At 34.0% G+C, this 17124-nt stretch overlaps 1 protein-coding gene across 5 annotated transcripts in view; it reads left to right on the top strand.

Moving 5' to 3' along the window:
- The window catches only part of evi5l (ecotropic viral integration site 5 like), a 54940-nt gene that overhangs the window by 21669 nt on the left and 16147 nt on the right, over nt 1–17124 (top strand). For 3 of the 5 annotated variants that reach the window (XR_007827478.1, XM_051106686.1, XM_051106665.1), the window contains 15 exons: nt 374–448; nt 556–681; nt 1207–1350; nt 1839–1928; nt 2019–2116; nt 2211–2271; nt 3766–3819; nt 4310–4342; nt 4900–5040; nt 10300–10416; nt 10562–10702; nt 10866–11027; nt 12248–12394; nt 13026–13121; nt 14006–14101. Coding sequence is in view for 4 of the 5 variants with exons in the window: in XM_051106686.1 (XP_050962643.1) it covers nt 374–448; nt 556–681; nt 1207–1350; nt 1839–1928; nt 2019–2116; nt 2211–2271; nt 3766–3819; nt 4310–4342; nt 4900–5040; nt 10300–10416; nt 10562–10702; nt 10866–11027; nt 12248–12394; nt 13026–13121; nt 14006–14101 (1581 nt within the window). In the remaining variant the exon portion in view is untranslated. The remainder of the gene's footprint in view (nt 1–373; nt 449–555; nt 682–1206; nt 1351–1838; nt 1929–2018; nt 2117–2210; nt 2272–3765; nt 3820–4309; nt 4343–4899; nt 5041–10299; nt 10417–10561; nt 10703–10865; nt 11028–12247; nt 12395–13025; nt 13122–14005; nt 14102–17124) is intronic. The other 2 variants (XM_051106677.1, XM_051106669.1) reach the window with 2 other exon arrangements.

Genomic DNA, 17124 nt, shown 5'->3' with positions numbered 1-17124 from the left:
GCGACACCATAGAGCAAATGAAATAAAGAGCAAGTGATGAGAGAGTTCACACAAAAAAGAAAATCCTTTATTCCTTCTGTAGATAAAAAGAATATATTTAGCAGAATGAGGCCAATGTTTTCAATACAGTGAAAGTCAGAGGTGACCAGAGAATAATACAAAACACAGGAAAAAATACAAGAAAAACAGTAATATTGTAACATTTTTACAATTTAAAACAACTATTTTCTATTTGAATATTTTTTAAAATGTAATTAATTTTTTTGATGGCAAAGCTGAATTTTCAGTAGCCATTTTTTCAATCTTGGATAAGCAAAAAAAAAAAAACAATAACTATAACTTTAACTTGCATGGATGTTTCTTGATCTCACAGGCATATTCTCTGGTTGATCGTGAGGTTGGTTATTGTCAGGGCAGTGCCTTCATCGTAGGATTGCTACTTATGCAGGTTTGCTTCTGCGTTTTGCTTATCATTATGAACTAAAGTAATGTAAAGAAATGTCTGTGAGCCAAACTTTGCATAAACCAAATTCATCATTCATTATGTGTTTGCAGATGCCGGAGGAGGAGGCTTTCTGTGTGTTTGTCAGACTGATGCAGGAGTACAGGCTTAGAGAGTTGTTTAAACCCAGCATGGCTGAACTGGGTCTGTGCATCTACCAGTTTGAGCACTTGCTACAGGTAAGGAAGAATAGTTGATAGAATCCAAGCTAATAAATGTGCATTCACAGAAAAAGGCATTACAGACTGCTTGTCCAATAATGGAATGCCATTGTATAAGAGAAGACTGCATTTATTTACTGTATTAAAAATAAGTTGAAAACAGCTGTGTTGCTAAATACATTTGTGTAAACTGTGATAAATTTTTAAGAACAGCATTAATTAGAATATTTTTTTGTAACATTATAACTGGTATATGGGCCAAGATTGGTGCAATTAAAGTCTTATTTATTGTGATTTTTGCATTGATTAGACACAGGTGGATTTTCTCTTATTATATATTTCATACTGCATGCCAAGATGCCTGGAGTAGTGCCAAGTTTGTCCACAAGGAGGCAACAGATTTATAGTGCATAGACACAGTCAAGAGGCAATCCATTTGAGTTTCTTCTCAAAAGTATTTTCATGTACTGTCATACACTGTACTTTTTTTTTTTTTTTTTTTTTTTTTTTTTGCTGATATCATGTTTTCATCTGTGTTATCAGGAGCAGTTGCCAGAGCTGAACGTTCATTTCCGTTCTCAGAGTTTTCATACATCTATGTACGCCTCGTCCTGGTTTCTCACACTCTTCCTCACCTTCCTGCCCCTTCCAATAGCTACACGTATCTTTGACATCTTTATGTATGAGGTATGGACACGAGATTCTGCATATTTTATATGTGTTAGTGACTTGTACTTGCTGTGTGCTTTATGGACAAAATGTTCCCGGAAGTTAGCAAAATCTGAAAAACTCAAAAGAAAAGTGGTTGAGGTACAGTTGCACTGTGTTCTGAATGTGCAAAGAAAACATAGTGTACCATAGTGTACAAAGAAAATATAGTGTGCTATAATGAAAATGTAAAATGTTAAGGTTTATGTGAGGCTAAAGTAAAAAGGTTAAAGTCAATATTATGGCAAGATTGGAAAGTCCCTGCTACGATATATACTGTAAGCATTATCAAGTACAGAATTTGCGTGTACTGTATGTGTTGCATGCAGGTTTTCAGTTTTTTTCAAAGGTGTGAATGCATCTAGGGTGTTATAAGAACTTATTAGAGAGATGAATATACTAGGGTGTGAGCATTTGGTGTAGATGTTAGTCTGTGATTGTATGAATACTATGCGTTATTTTCTCAGGGTTTGGAGATCATATTCCGAGTCGGAATAGCGATATTGCAGTACAACCAGACAGACCTCATACAGCTAGACATGGAGGGAATGTCACAGGTTAGGGGAAAACCATCAATATTTTATACATGCAACAACACAAACAACAGCAACATTTAAACTGATGTTTGTTTAACAATCTCAACGCAGCACTTTCAGAAGGTGATTCCGCATCAGTTTGATAGCTGCCCGGATAAACTGATCCTACGGGCTTATCAAGTCAAATACAATCCCAAAAGAATGAAAAAGTGAGTCAACTGAGTGATCTATGAGTAAAAATTAACAATAAATAAAAGACATTTAGTTCTTCTCTAGATTCAGTTGCTGTCTTTTTATCCACAGGTTAGAAAAGGAATATACCACTATCAAGAACAAAGAGATGGAGGAACAGATAGAAATTAAGGTTTGTATATGCGTGTTTAGATACAATGGCGCATGCACTGTTTAAAACCTATACTTAGTTCAGCTATTTTGGCAATTAATGTGAATTTCATTTGTACGTGCACACATTGCTGCTTACAAGGTTCTATCTGACATTTTTGTCAAAATTGAATTATTCACATATTCTTATTCTGTGACAACTTATTAACATATGTGGCCATTTTGGGCCTTTTTTTAGAAAACAGAAAGGGTTCTATCTACAGAAGTCTATGGAACACAAAAACTTTGAAACTCAGTATCTCAAAACTGCTCAGAATGTAGATAGAACCTTAAAATTCCGAGGCAAAATGTCTCTTTTATCCAGTGATGTTTCACTTGAGCTTTACTAAGGATACTATACAAAAAATGTGTGTACCTTTGCTGTTGTTAAAGGAGAAGTTCACTTCCAGAACAAAAATTTACAGATAATTTACTCACCCCCTTGTCATCCAAGATGTTTGTGTCTTTCTATCTTCAGTTGATAAGACATGTTTCTAGAGGGAAAAAAATCAGGAATTATCTCCATATAATGGACTTCAATGGTGCCTCCAAGTTTGAACTTCCAAAATGCATTTTAAATGCAGCTTCAAATGACTTAAATGATCTCAGCCGAGGAAGAAGGGTCTTATCTAGCAAAACAATCGGTAATTTTCTAAACAAATTGACAGTTTATATACTTTAGAACCTCAAACGCTCGTCTTGTCCTATGTCTGCGTGAACTCTGTTTTTCCAGATCAAGACAGTTAGGGTATGTCGAAAAACTCACATCTCGTTTTCTTCCCCAACTTTAAAATTGTCCTACATCGCTGCAGAAGTACCGACCCAGTGTTTACAAAGTTAACATCCAAAGAAGATCAAACGCCTTTACAAAAAGGTAAAACAGCAATGTAGGACATACCCTAACTGTATTGACCCGGATTACACAGACTATGCATGCGCATCACAGAGACGAGACAACATGAGCATTTGAGGTTAAAAAGTATATAAATCGTCAATTTGTTTAGAAGATGTTTCACTAGATAAGACCCTTCGTTTAGAGCCATTTGAAGCTGCATTTAAACTGCATTTTGGAAGTTCAAACTTGGGGGCACCATGGAAGTCTGTTATATGGAGAGGAATTCTGAAATGTTTTCCTCAAGAAACATAATTTATTATCGACTGAAGAAAGAAAGACGTGAACATCTTGGATGACAAGGGGGGGTGAGTAAATTATCTGTAAATTTTTATTCTGGAAGTGAACTTCTCTTTAAATGCCCCATTCAGGTTTGATTTATTAATAAATATTCCATAAAGAAGGTCTTTCTTCATCATTTACTTATAAATATATTAAAGTATTCAACATTTTTGGTAATTTTAATAAAATAAAATAAAATAAAATAATACAATAAAAAACATGGCTTTTTTCTTATTTTTTAAATATCATTTGCTTTTTAAATAAAAATATATTGAAATTATTTTCTCCCTTTCATTTTAACAGAGACTACGTACAGAAAATAGACTACTGAAGCAGAGGATTGAGACACTGGAAAAAGTGAGATGGTTTCTTCTAAGCAATATGCTTGACCCCTGATTATTTTGTGTTTGAGTAAACAGTCTAAGTATCTTTATTATGTGAGTCATGTCAAATTTTAGAGCATGTAGATCTGTACAGAGGCTCAGCTGTATTGCCTCTTTCGTAATGGTAAAATATTTAAAGTCTCATCTCCTTTTTTTATCTCTGCCCTCTTCTGTTGAAATTACTTCCCCCGCAACTTTTTTACCAAACACACACTCATTCTGTTACTTTCAATTTTATATGTTTTATACTACAATCCTTTACCACTTGATGTTTTTCCTACCCCACTTTAAAAAATGTTCCCTTTTTCTTCTCTTCATGTCTGTGTTTGTTTTTCAACACCTTTTTTGCTTATCCATTATTTCCTTCCCTTTCACCCTGTTCTTTCTTGTACATATTTTTCTTTTCTTTCTTTTCTCTGTACCCTTTTTTCTCCTTTTCTTCCTCTTTTCTTCTGGTGTTGTAGGAGAGTGCTGCTTTGGCAGACAGGTTGATTCAGGTACAGTACTGTCAAGCCAGCTGCTAACGAATCCCTTCTGTCTTTCCTCCTCTCATTACTCAATCATATGCTTCTTCTCTTCGACCTTCTTCCTATAATCCACTATTTCCTTCCCCTGCACTGCCTCCTCCACACAATTCTGAGAATGGGCCTGTTGCATGAAAAGTGGTTATTTGTTTTTCTGTGTTTCTCATCACTGCCTTGACAGCTCATTTGTCTGTATGGCTGTAACAAAGTCTAAGAGGTACTCCAGATGAAAGTTAACCCTGACACTCTCTGCCGACAGTTTAGCCTTGCATGTGGGATGCGGAAGCATAGGTGTGCATCAAGGTTCTGTATTAGGTCTGGTGACATTATCATATAATTCATCAAAATTCAGTGGGATTCCTTTGGTTCTTGAATCAATCAGATTTCTTCTTTGGTTTTATGATGCAGATGTATCATTGCATGTAGCCCCTCTCATTACTTTGATTGGAATGCCATTCTTATCTCCCCTTAACTGCAAGTTAACAGTCAAATCTCCCGAGAAGAAACTTACACCTTTTCTTTTCTTTCAGGGTCAGGTGACTCGAGCCCAGGAGGCCGAGGAGAACTATGTTATCAAGCGCGAACTGGCTGTGGTTCGGCAACAGTGTTACACAGCCAGTGAGAGTCTGGAGAAGGCGCAAGACACCATACGTGAACTTCAGCAACACAAGGTAACAGCAGATGCGTAGCTACAAGCTGGGAGACTATTTCTGCTGCACTCGGCTGACCTCAGAGGTCGCGTTAACCAATTTTTCTTATCAGTGATGGAAAAATCTGCAGGCCGGCCGTCACTTTGACAGATTACGCTGAGGGTGATCTATTGTAACTTCTAACTGTTCCCACCCCTGTCCAGTTAGTGGCGAGTGCACGCCAGTGTAGCAGCAGAGCACAGGATCCAGAACAAAAATAAAACTGTCACGAATGTTTTGCTATGCGTTTGATTACGCACAGGCGAGTAACCAGAAGCTACGATCTATCACGACACATTAAAGAGCGCCAGAACGGTATTTAGTGCTGGAGTTTCCTAATGAAATGGATAGAATTTGAAATCTAAAACTTTGTTTCATATCAAAAGTAACACAAAGCTTAGCCTATTGCAGTTTATTGGATGGGAGGCACAGTATTTACTATTAATTCGTCAAGGGAAAACAGCATAGACCAAAAGATCGACTAGGATTTATGAATTGATACTGGTTTATAAAAATGAGAATATATTAAAATCACTGTCACTGCAGGCTGAGGTGTTGAACATGAAAAGTTACACAGTCTCATCTGTTCATCTCATTAATAAACCCTTAACCTACACTGCCCTCCGAAAGTTTGGAAACACCCCTGGCAAAGTGTGGTTTTGGACGATATCAGCATAAATCCTTATCATGTTTTGGTGCAAATACATTAAAGTAACTTGACATTATCATTGAAGTCCAGCAATAATAATTTTCATTTTGATTACATAATAATGGCAATATATACATGTTAAAGTCAGACATGCCTCTTTGCCAGCTGTGATGCCTGGTTACTGGTTTAAACTTGACCCAGGTTTTTAAAAGATGTTTGGGTCAGCACACCTTAATAGCTTCAACAACTGATTGCCAATTAAGTTTAGAATACAATGAATTTAGCCCCAGATTATGCTGAAGCTGTAATAGCTGCTAATTGTGGATATTTTGAGGAATCGAAAATAATTTTTTTTTCTATGTATAAACTGTTAATGTAATAAAATGCATTCGTAGTTTGTGTTGTCCCTTATCAGTGCAAAATTATCACAATATTGTCCAAAACCCCACATTTCTAAACTTTCCAAATTTTTGGAGGGCAGTGTATATCGTCCTGTAGGTTTGTTATTAAAAATGAAAATGTGAACAAAAATAAAAACAAATGTGTTCTAATAATTAAAATATGAAAATTAGAAATGACAGGCAATAATAGATTATGACGGAATTTTTACAACCCTGTCCGCCAAAATGACGGACAATGTTAGTCTAACTCAGCCTCTGGCTGACCTCAGCAGAAAATATTGCTAAAATGCCAAGAAAACCTTTGTATTAACAGTCTTTTTAAATAAAGGCTTTTATGAAACTACATTAAATGGCTGGAGTAAACCGTTCACCCATCGTTTGAAAAAGATGTCTGCCACTGCATGTGGCACATGTGCCACAAAGACACAAAAAGCACATTCTGTTCAGCAAGTCTGATTGAATATAGATGATTTAAGCTGTTTACATTAACTGTTTTATAATTTATGGCTGTTATTCAATGAAATAATCAATGTAGGAACCCAGTAAGCTCTGAAACACTATCAGTGTGAAAGCTCTGCAAAGCAGGCCGGTTCTTCCAGTTATGCTTTATCACTGCTTATGTGTGCAGTGTGAAACAGACAGAACAATCACATCCCTTGACCAAAAACAACAAAAAAGTTTATTACTAGCTGAAAATCAGTTTGACTGCATTCTTTTGAAGGTACCTACTATTACTGTTAAATTGTAAGTAACAAAGCAGTTAATTATGATGAAAGATTCTCATTGTAAGATCATGCAGTTTACCAGAAAACTGAGCAAAGTCACATGTCATAAACATGTTTTTATTTTTTTTAAACCACCATCATGTTTGCTGTATGCATGGCTGCAGGCTGTTCTTAGTCAAAAGATGAGCTTACGCATGGCAGAATTACCCTGAACTGGGTCACTGGCAGGTCAGAAATTAATTTCTGGTAAGATTTATGAAAATGACTGTTAGTAACAAGTTGACTGTTTGAACCCATCATTATAATTTAAATTCTTTCTTCATCCTCACAAGTTAAAAGAGTGGATGCTAAAGCATCAATATCTAGCAGACCAGGGAATTTCAGAATTTTTAGTTTTTTCGTTTTAGTGTGAATGGCATGTGTGAGATGTCGTCGGGGTGTGGTGTGTGTCATGTTGAGTGTGAACTGTGACCCTGTGACATGTTTCACACTCAGAGCAGCACTCTCTGGTCATGTGTATTTTCCTGTGTTAAACTCAGAATTGTCCATCGTCCCATAGCGGTGCTGATGTCAACAAAACTAGTGTACCATGTGTCAACCTTTTGTGTTACTTGTAGCTATGGGGTTAAACGGCTTAAAACTGGTTCAAGTTTAACCAACGTAAACTGATGCAAGCATTTCTAAGTCTTGCCGATTTCAACATTCAAGTGATTTTAAACCATTCAACCGCAAGAAGAAGCAAAAGAGACCTTTGCTACTGAGCTGCGTTTCAGACACGCAAATCGAAATACTCATTCATCGCTTCTTTTAAAAACGTTTTTGAATTGAGTTGTACATTTCTTTATTATTATCATTTCTTGTAAAATAAAATAAAATAAACACTGGTAGATCTGACAGGGATTTAGTAGTAGTAAGGGTGAGTATTTATGCTACTCATTCGACCTAAATCTGATGAATCTGGTTTCATTACCTAGAGCAAAGGGGCTCACTGTGGTTGATATGAAATGTTATTTGTGGCCTGCATTTCACATCCTCTTTTAAAACACATGCACACACGCATATATATACATATTGACCTGTACCGTTTCAATTTCAATTAAGCTTTCGTTGAAATGTCATAAGCAGAGTCTGGATTTCTGGCAGTCCTTGTGTTCTCTTGTGAAATTTCCACTTGCTCTGCTAACTGGAAAGGAAGCATTTGGTTTTTAGCTAAAAGTCCAGTCCTTGTGCTAACACTTTTCAAGTACACAGAGGTAGAATGAGCAAATGTCTTTGTGATTGAAACATCTGAGTAATACGGGTATGATGAAGTGACTGGAAAGCATGGAGGGAGGTAAGAAAAACAGAAGTAAAAGTCCGTGGGAACTAGTCTTCACACAAGTCTCCAGGGCAGGCCACAGCCCCCTCTGGTAGGCCACAGTATATGCACACAGTACACAGCACAAGCACAGTCACATCAACACTGCTACTTCAGTGATAGATAATGCTAAAATTAACTAAATAAATTTCCAGAAGCACATCTGTTGCTATGAGTAGACACTTACAGTATGACTGCTCATTTTTCGTACATAATCTGAAAATTATTTGGAAATACAAAAGAAGCTGAAATTGTTATTTTATGATGTAAGGGTCTAAAGCCCTACTAAGTTGCAGTCATTTTATCATGGCAAGGGCTGTTTTTGGGCACTGACATCTGCCTTGTTACTTTAATAGAATGGTGGCAACAGTGATATTAGTAACACCAATGTTCAATAAACCAATAAACTTTTACTGTAACAATCTTCCACCAAGTAATATAGTTTAATTAGTCTAACTTTAAATTCTTAATAGTTAACAAGCAAAAATGGCACAAAATATAGAATGGACTGAAATAGAATTCTTGGGTTCAGAATTTTTCTTTTTTTCATTTTTTTATTTTAAATAATCTTTTTTTTTTTAATATCATCTGCGAGATAAACATTACAAAAAGCCTACAATACTGTATATTCATTTCCCGTTAAACTTCCCATGTTGTATAAGATGTATTTGCCTGTACAATATGAAATTGTTGACTTCTAGTCTTTGATTTTAAGTATAAAATGCATTTTAAATGTATGGCAAAATATAAAAATATATAAATTACCGTTCAAAGGTTTGGGGTCAGAAAGGAATTGAAAAGAAATTTGAAAGAAATTAATACTTTTATTCAGCAAGGATGTGTTAAATTGATAAAAAGTAATAGTAAAGTACTATTGTGAATAAATGCTGTTCTTTTAACTTTTTATTCATCAAAGAATCCTGAAAAAAATATTACAGGTTCCAAAAATATTTGGCAGCTCAAGTGTTGCCAACATTGATAATAAATCAGCATAGTAGAATGATTTTTGAAGGATCATGTGACACTTAAGACTGGAGTAATGGCCGGTGGAAAATGTAGCTTTGCATCACAGGAATAAGGTATATTAATAAGGATATTAAAATACAAGTATTAAACTTTTGAGGACAATATTCAAATAAATAAGTAGTTTAAGAGCATAAAAAGGGTGTCTGGATTATGTAATTTACAATTTAAAGCATTTAACATGCTACACAGGAACAGAAGGACACTGGTGAGCTCTTTTGGCATGATTCTTGTTTTCTTTGGAAACAGTTACTTCTGATTGATAGTTTGGTTTTCAGGATTTCTACCAAGGATGATCTCTTTTTAGGTTGTTGGAGCTCATGTTAGGACTGTTATGAAAGGTTTATTGTTAAAAATCTGTTGATAAACTGTGGATTAAATTATTTCTACTTCAAGAAACTGCTGTATCCTGTGAAGAAATGCCTACAGTTTAGCTTTATTTTTGTGTGTGTGTGTGTGTGTGTGTGTGCATCAGATGTTCTCTACATTATAGGGACAAAATGGGGACTCCCACAAGTATTGTAACATTAGTAATTTGTGACCTTTTGGAGACATTTTTTTGGTCCCCATGAGGAAACAAGCTTATAAATGATACAAAATGAAGCTTTTTGAAGATCTAAAATAGCAGAAAGTTTCGTGTGAGGGGTAGGCTTGGGGTAAAGGGATAGAAAATACTGTTTGTACAATAGAAAAACCATCACGCCTATGAAATGTCCCCATAAAACATGGAAACCAGTGTGAGTGTGTCTACCTGGTATTCCCTACATTATGGGCCCCCACAAGGATAGAAATACCAGCAATTTTTGAGGTCCCCATGAGCAAGAAAGCTTCTAAATCATACAAAATGAAGCTTTAAAATCTAAAATAGCAGAAAATAGGGGGTAGGGATAGGGTAAGGGGATAGAAATTTGTTTTTTACAGTATAAAAACCATTGTAACTATGGAATGTCACCAGTGTGTGTGTGTGTGTGCAGAATCCTTATATCTGTTACACTCTGTTTATAAGAGAATGTGATGTAATGGCAGCCATTATAACCTACTCTGCAGTCATCAGTGTTTCAATCCATTTTGTTTCTCTGTCTGCAGTATACAGAGGAGTTTGTGAGTGGGCTGCAGACTCAGTTAGAACAGTCTCGTCTACAGGAGGCTGAACTACTCGGTGCTTTGAAGGAAATGCAGGACAAAGTGCTCGATCTGGAAAAGGTGTGTTCAGTAAAAATGATCTAGATATGCCTTGTGCACATACACAGGTGAAATTGTTTGTTTTTAATTGTAGACAACTATTTTCTAAAGCTTTTAATATATGATACTGAAGTGTAGAACATAGAATGTTGTCTGTGTGTCGTAGAGGAACAGCTCTTTGCCTGATGAAATCAATGTAGCTCAGCTGCAGGAGGAGCTGAAGCTGGTGAAACTGAGAGAGCAGGAGACTCTACGCTCCTTTAGAGAGATGCAAGAGGCCGTTACTGATCTCAACCACTGCTGGCAGGTGCAGAATCTCTCCACAAGTCTACCTAACTCAAGTGTTTTGGCATTCATAAAAATGTGAATTTCTATAGGGGACAAAAGGATCGATAAAATTCCTTGCTGCGGCAAGATACTTTGTTGGACCCACAAATCGAATTCTTTACATATCTTATTTTCTATCACAGCATCATACGTCTCGTGGAGGAGGAGGTCACTGGAAAGAGTCTCCTAAAAAGAATGCACTGAATGAGCTACAGGACAAGCTGATGAGTCTGAGACTGCGAGAGGCTCAGGGTCAAGCTGAGCTCAAAGAGGTCAAACTTAAAAACCTGCAGCTGGAGAGCCAGGTTAGAACTACAATGCCTGTATCAGTGTTATTTTGTCATAAGGAGCACGGGTATATTTGTAACAATAGCCAAACAATAGCCTCAGATTCCAGATTTTCAAATAGTTGTCCTATCCTAACAAACCATATATCAATGGAAATTGCATATATATTAAATCTCAGTTTCAAAAAATGGACCATTATAGGTTTTGTGATCGAGGGTCAAATATGTGTTATATATATATATATGAGCAATATCACACAAGTTGAGATACAGCCATATTTATTGAATAATAATATTTAATAAACAACAACAGCCATCATAAAAGTTGCAAGGCAGTTTAGTCAAAAGTACAAAGGCAGTGTTCTGATATAAAGCATTAAATTGACATAAAATATAACATAAGGAGATTTTGCCCTCTATAGCCAAAACTATTTGCTCTGGAACAAATAATTGATTAATGAGACCAAAGACTGCCCATCAGATTTACCCAAAACGATTTATATCTCATGTTTAACCACTATAGAAACATCAGATTCCAGAAGAGCTGATCGAGGTAAAGCTGCTCTCAGCAGGTTCATGAGTGCTGAATGTCCACTGACACCCTGGAGCTCACATCTCTAAAAACATCAAAGCAAATTTTCAAATAGACGTTATCTTTATTACCAAACCGCATATTTAAAGTCTAAATAAGTACTCTCTCGCCTAAAAAAAACTTTTACAACTACATTCCGTGACACAAAAACATATTAATATATGTTATATATATTAATATATATGTTAATATAATTATTATAACATTATAGCGGATTTGGGCAATCAGAATCAAGGACCAGAAATACCTGTTATATACATAAATAAATAGATTTAATATAGTATTTATTATTTTGATTTATTCATTTTAATTTATTTTTAGTTATTTTAATACTGAAACTAAACAAAATTGGGAAATGTTTCCTTATCAACTAGCTGAATGAAAATACATTTCATTTTTTTTTTTTTTTATTTGTTATTTTCAGTTTTGTCTTATTTTGAGTAATGAAATTTCTTTTTTTATGGTAATAGTAAACTGTAATAACCCTGGCCCATATATGGAATTTGTAATACTTATTTTTCATTCATACTTATTTGTACATAAAACTTCAAAAATCATGATGCGTTAGTATGTTTGCCCTTGTTGTTTTCTTCAAAGGATGAAGGGACCAAACTGACACACTTAACCTCCTCACACTTTTCCATAGAACCAGATCAACTGTAAACTAGTTGTCAGACATGAGCAAGAAAGTGCCAGCCTGCAGGAGAGACTGCAGAACGCTCTTTCTCACAACAAAACACTACAAAGCCAGCTCAACGAAATGAAGAGAAAGATGGCCGAGTCTGACTGCAAGGTGCGGGCATTCACAGTCATACAAAACAGGAAGAACAGATAACTGAATAATCAATGAGATAAACAGTAAATGGGATGCGTCATATATTACTGCCATATCAGTTTTTTTTTGCGTTATTGGATGATTTTGAATATTTAATTGTACATGCTAATTTTATTTACTTATAAAAATAAAAGAAGTATTGTACAGTTACAGTGTGTTTTACAAGAAAATATCATTTCATTTTTTCTACTTTAGAATGATTTTTTTTTTTAATGTCTAAAAAAATCACGAAATATGTAATAAGAAAATCATGTCCAAAAATGAACATCTTTACTTTTTATAGCTGTGATGCCTAAATTAATTTGTAGCATTTAAAATGATTGATCTTAGTTTTTAATGCTTTATTTTTTATTTACTTATATATATGCAGTTTATCTTTTGTCACACCTCAGACGTAGACAAATAATTATTGCCAGAATTTTAATATCAGTGAATCCCTAGTAAATAGACATAGTAAGACTACAACGAAACTTACATTTATAAATGAATGCATGAATTGGAACGTAGAACTTTTTCAGAAATAGCTTTGAAAAAACTAAATATAATATTAAAAATTAAAAAAAAAATAATTTTGCTGTTTTTCTTTTAGAGCAAAGAGGAGGTGATGGCGGTCCGTCTAAGAGAAGCTGACAGCATGGCCGCAATGGCTGAACTCCGGCAAAAGATTGCCGAGCTAGAAATACAGGTGGGATATACAGGCCATTGCGACATTATTCATGTCTATTTAACAAGTTCATAAAACTTCAGAACAGCCATTACAGGGCTCTACAGCGTGACCATTTCAGTCGCATTTGCGACTAAAAACTACTGCGTGCGACTATTAAAAAATATTTAGGACCACCAGTGCAACTGACCCGATCAGCATATTTGTGTTTGCGCTGAGGGGAGCTTCAAACACATACGTATCACAGACATATCTGACGAATCCTTTCATAAACAAAGTGTAGAGAGCGTGTAAATAAGAGATTCATTGTGCAGTGTAGAGAGCTTCGTTGATTATAATGGAACTTTGTGAGATTGCGATGAACTAAGACGAGTGACAGCTTTTAATGATTTTTAAAGGAGATGGTAAATGAGATAATGATTTAATACAACAGTTAAATAAACAAGAAGTTAATAATAAGTGACTTACATTGTCTGACTAAAACACTCTTGTCTGATTTTGCTCTGTTTCATCATCAAAAATAGTTTAAAACAAGTCACAACTGAGCCGCTGCGCATCTCCATTCAAACACAGCGTTGTTTAGTTTATGAATGAACATGCGTTTTCAAATTAATCTAGTGAGTCAATGATTCAATTTCCCATTCATAAAGACAGTCACTTGCTTTATTCCTGAATGAATCAGCCGTTCAAACGAATCAAATGAATGAATGATTCAGTAATTAAATCATTGATTGCCACCACCTACTGGCAGTTTTAATTTCATTTTTAAAGTATCTTTTGAGTTATTTAAATCATTTCATATTTCTATATTCAAAATTTTGACTGTGAAGAAAAGAAAAGTAAGCGTAGAGCCCTGCATTATATCAGTGTAATTAAGTGTAAGCGTGTGTATGTATTGCCTGCAGAAAGAGGAGGGTTTGATCCAAGGCCAGCTGAATCACTCAGACTCCAGACAGTATATAACTGAACTGAGACAGCAGATCGCCGAACTCAAGAGCGAGGTGAGGCTATCACAAAGAAACATACATGTACATGCACTAGTGTGCAAGTTCAGCTGCTATCTGTCACAATCTTTGCATTTGCATCATAATCTGCCATCAGAAGAAAGTCCATTACAGTTACTACACAAACCTTGTTTCTCTTCTGCTTAAATTGCCATTTATTGCTGTTAGTATGGCTCTTTTATATGTTTTCTAAGTCTGTGTGTTCGAACTTTGCCACCATTTCTGTTGGTACGCTCTGAGCGGTTATCTGTGCATTTTAAAGTGGTATTGTAGTGCTTTTCTTGGCATTTGGGACCCTCCCTAACCACAATAAAAACCACTCGAAAATCTTTTTCCCCATTCCCCCCATATGCCCTCACACACACACAGACGGCTTTGATGGTTTGATACTGCGGTGCTTACCCACGCACCCAGTCACAGCTCGATCTCACGCACTTCATGTGATGATCTTGCTCATTTATAGAGAAACCTTTCGTGACAGGGGGTGTGAGAGTGTGTTGACATTCTCTTTCTCTTGTATTTATTTCCCTCCCTTTCACCTCTCTGTTCATGTATCACTCTGTGTCTCGTCTCTCGTTTTCATGCCTCTTTTCGTTTTGATTTTGTCATCACCACTCACGTTTCCTCTCGCTCGATTTCTTTGCTTGTGTCAGTGTTTACATACAAATGCGAAGTGATTATGCTCCAGTTTCATGGTTACTGTAATCAGTTGAGTGGAGATGCATTGTGGGCGCTTTCAAAGGACAGATTTTACATCAGCGTTTTACATGTGCTCATATTCCCCCACAAAATCAGGTCGCCATATGTTCAGTAGTGCCAAAGATTTTGGATAATTTCTGATCAAAACAAAACAACAACTTGAAGAGGCTCCTAATTTCGTATAACATAGAATTATGGTAACTTTTAGAGGATTTTTTGTTTTTATTTTATAACAGTATAAAATAATTGATATTTTTCATAAATATTTAATATTTTATTAGTAAATATTTTATATGAGTGAATGTCTCAATGTTGTCTTATATGTATTTGTACTAACTAGCTAATTTTTCATTTACCAAAGAATTATGAGGAGTTGTGATATATTATATCAACTGATGGAAATTTCACATGATATGCAAGTTAATTAATCAAATTATCAAATTATTAAAAAAAATAAATAAATAAATAAATGTCATATTTATATCTATTTTTGGTTTAATAAATATTTAAAATAATAATTTCACATAAAAAAGTAAAAGAAAATAAATACATAAATACATTTAAAATATATATATATATATATATATATATGTATATATATATATATATGAATAGTTTATTTGCAAAACGTTTTCAACAGTTTTTAAAAATCATGTTTTTTCATTGTGCATTCCAGTAAAAATGAAGTGAAAAGTAAAAATAATGAAACAGCTGTAAAAAAAGCTATCTGTTTTTGCAAATAAACTCTTCAAAATATATATATATATATATATATATATATATATATGTATGTGTGTGTGTGTGCGTGTGTGTCTGTGTACCTATATATTTTTATTTCTATTTACATATATACATATATTTTTTTCTCTTTCTATATATATTTATATATTTACATTTAATCAAATATTTTTTTCTATTATATATATATATATATATATATATATATATTATTTCATATCTATTCACATATATATAAATATACATAAATATATATATATATATATATATAATTTATATTTCTGTTTACATATATACATATATTTTTTCTCTTTCTATATATATTTATATATTAACATTTAATCAAATTCTAAAATAAATAAATAAATAAATGTTCAAATAGTAACTTCACATAAAAAAGTAAAAGAAAATAAATACATAAATACATTTAAAAAAAAAAAAATATATATATATATATATATATATATATATATATATATATATATATATATATATATGAATAGTTTATTTGCAAAACATTTTCAACAGTTTTTAAAAATCATGTTTTTCATTGTGCATTCCAGTAAAAATGAAATGAAAAGTAAAAATAATGAAAAATATACAGCTGTAAAAGAAGCTTAAACCATTAAAAAAAATCTGTTTTTGCAAATAAACTCTTCAAAAAATATATATATATATATATATATATGTGTGTGTGTGTGTGTGTGTGTGTATCTATATATTTTTATTTCTATTTACATATATACATATATTTTTTTCTCTTTCTATATATATTTATATATTTACATTTAATCAAATATTTTTTCTATTATATATATATATGTGTGTATATATATATATATATATATATATTTCATTTATATAATATATAATATATCTTTGTACTTGTGTAAATGGACATTCTTCTTTTCAGTATTTCAGCATTTAATGTGTTTTTCATTACGATTTGTAAATGTTTCATCAACAGTACTTTTAAAAATCTCGGTGATGTCCTAATTCGGAAGTGCTGTGCACTGACTTTTTGCTCTGTGGTTTTGGCTGAAACGAGATCAACCAGACAGAGGAAGTGAGAGGTGGGGCTTGTGTAGATGATTGTCTCAGGAAGCTTTTCCATTGGTTAACCACAGCCCCTCCCACTCCCACACTTACAAATTGCTAAAGCACTTATTGGGAAACCCATGACGTTTCAGATCTGAGATTTTAGCATAATACCTGTTTTAGGCTCTCACGAATGTTAAGACACACACACACGCAAACATACTCACTTGTGCTCACTGACTCAGAAGGGAAGATCTGAAATGAGAGCAAAAAATTGTGGTCCATTTCTGTCACGCAAGAAAATCCACTGTCTACATGATTCACACACAGTGCACATGCAGATTAAACATACAAATGATGCCACAAAAATTAAATATCAAAAACAGCCTTGTAGTTAGTTGTAGGTAAATAAAATAGATAAATAAATTAAACCGATAAAATTCTTGCATTCTTACTACATACATACTTTTATCATTTCTTACTTTCAGTGCAAACTTTTATCAGATGATCTGTGAATTATTTTTGTAACATTGATTTTTTTTTTT

Source organism: Labeo rohita, chromosome 1, assembly GCF_022985175.1.
Source record: "Labeo rohita strain BAU-BD-2019 chromosome 1, IGBB_LRoh.1.0, whole genome shotgun sequence".
Lineage (NCBI taxonomy): Eukaryota > Metazoa > Chordata > Actinopteri > Cypriniformes > Cyprinidae > Labeo > Labeo rohita.
This window is presented reverse-complemented; position numbering and strand designations above follow the sequence as displayed.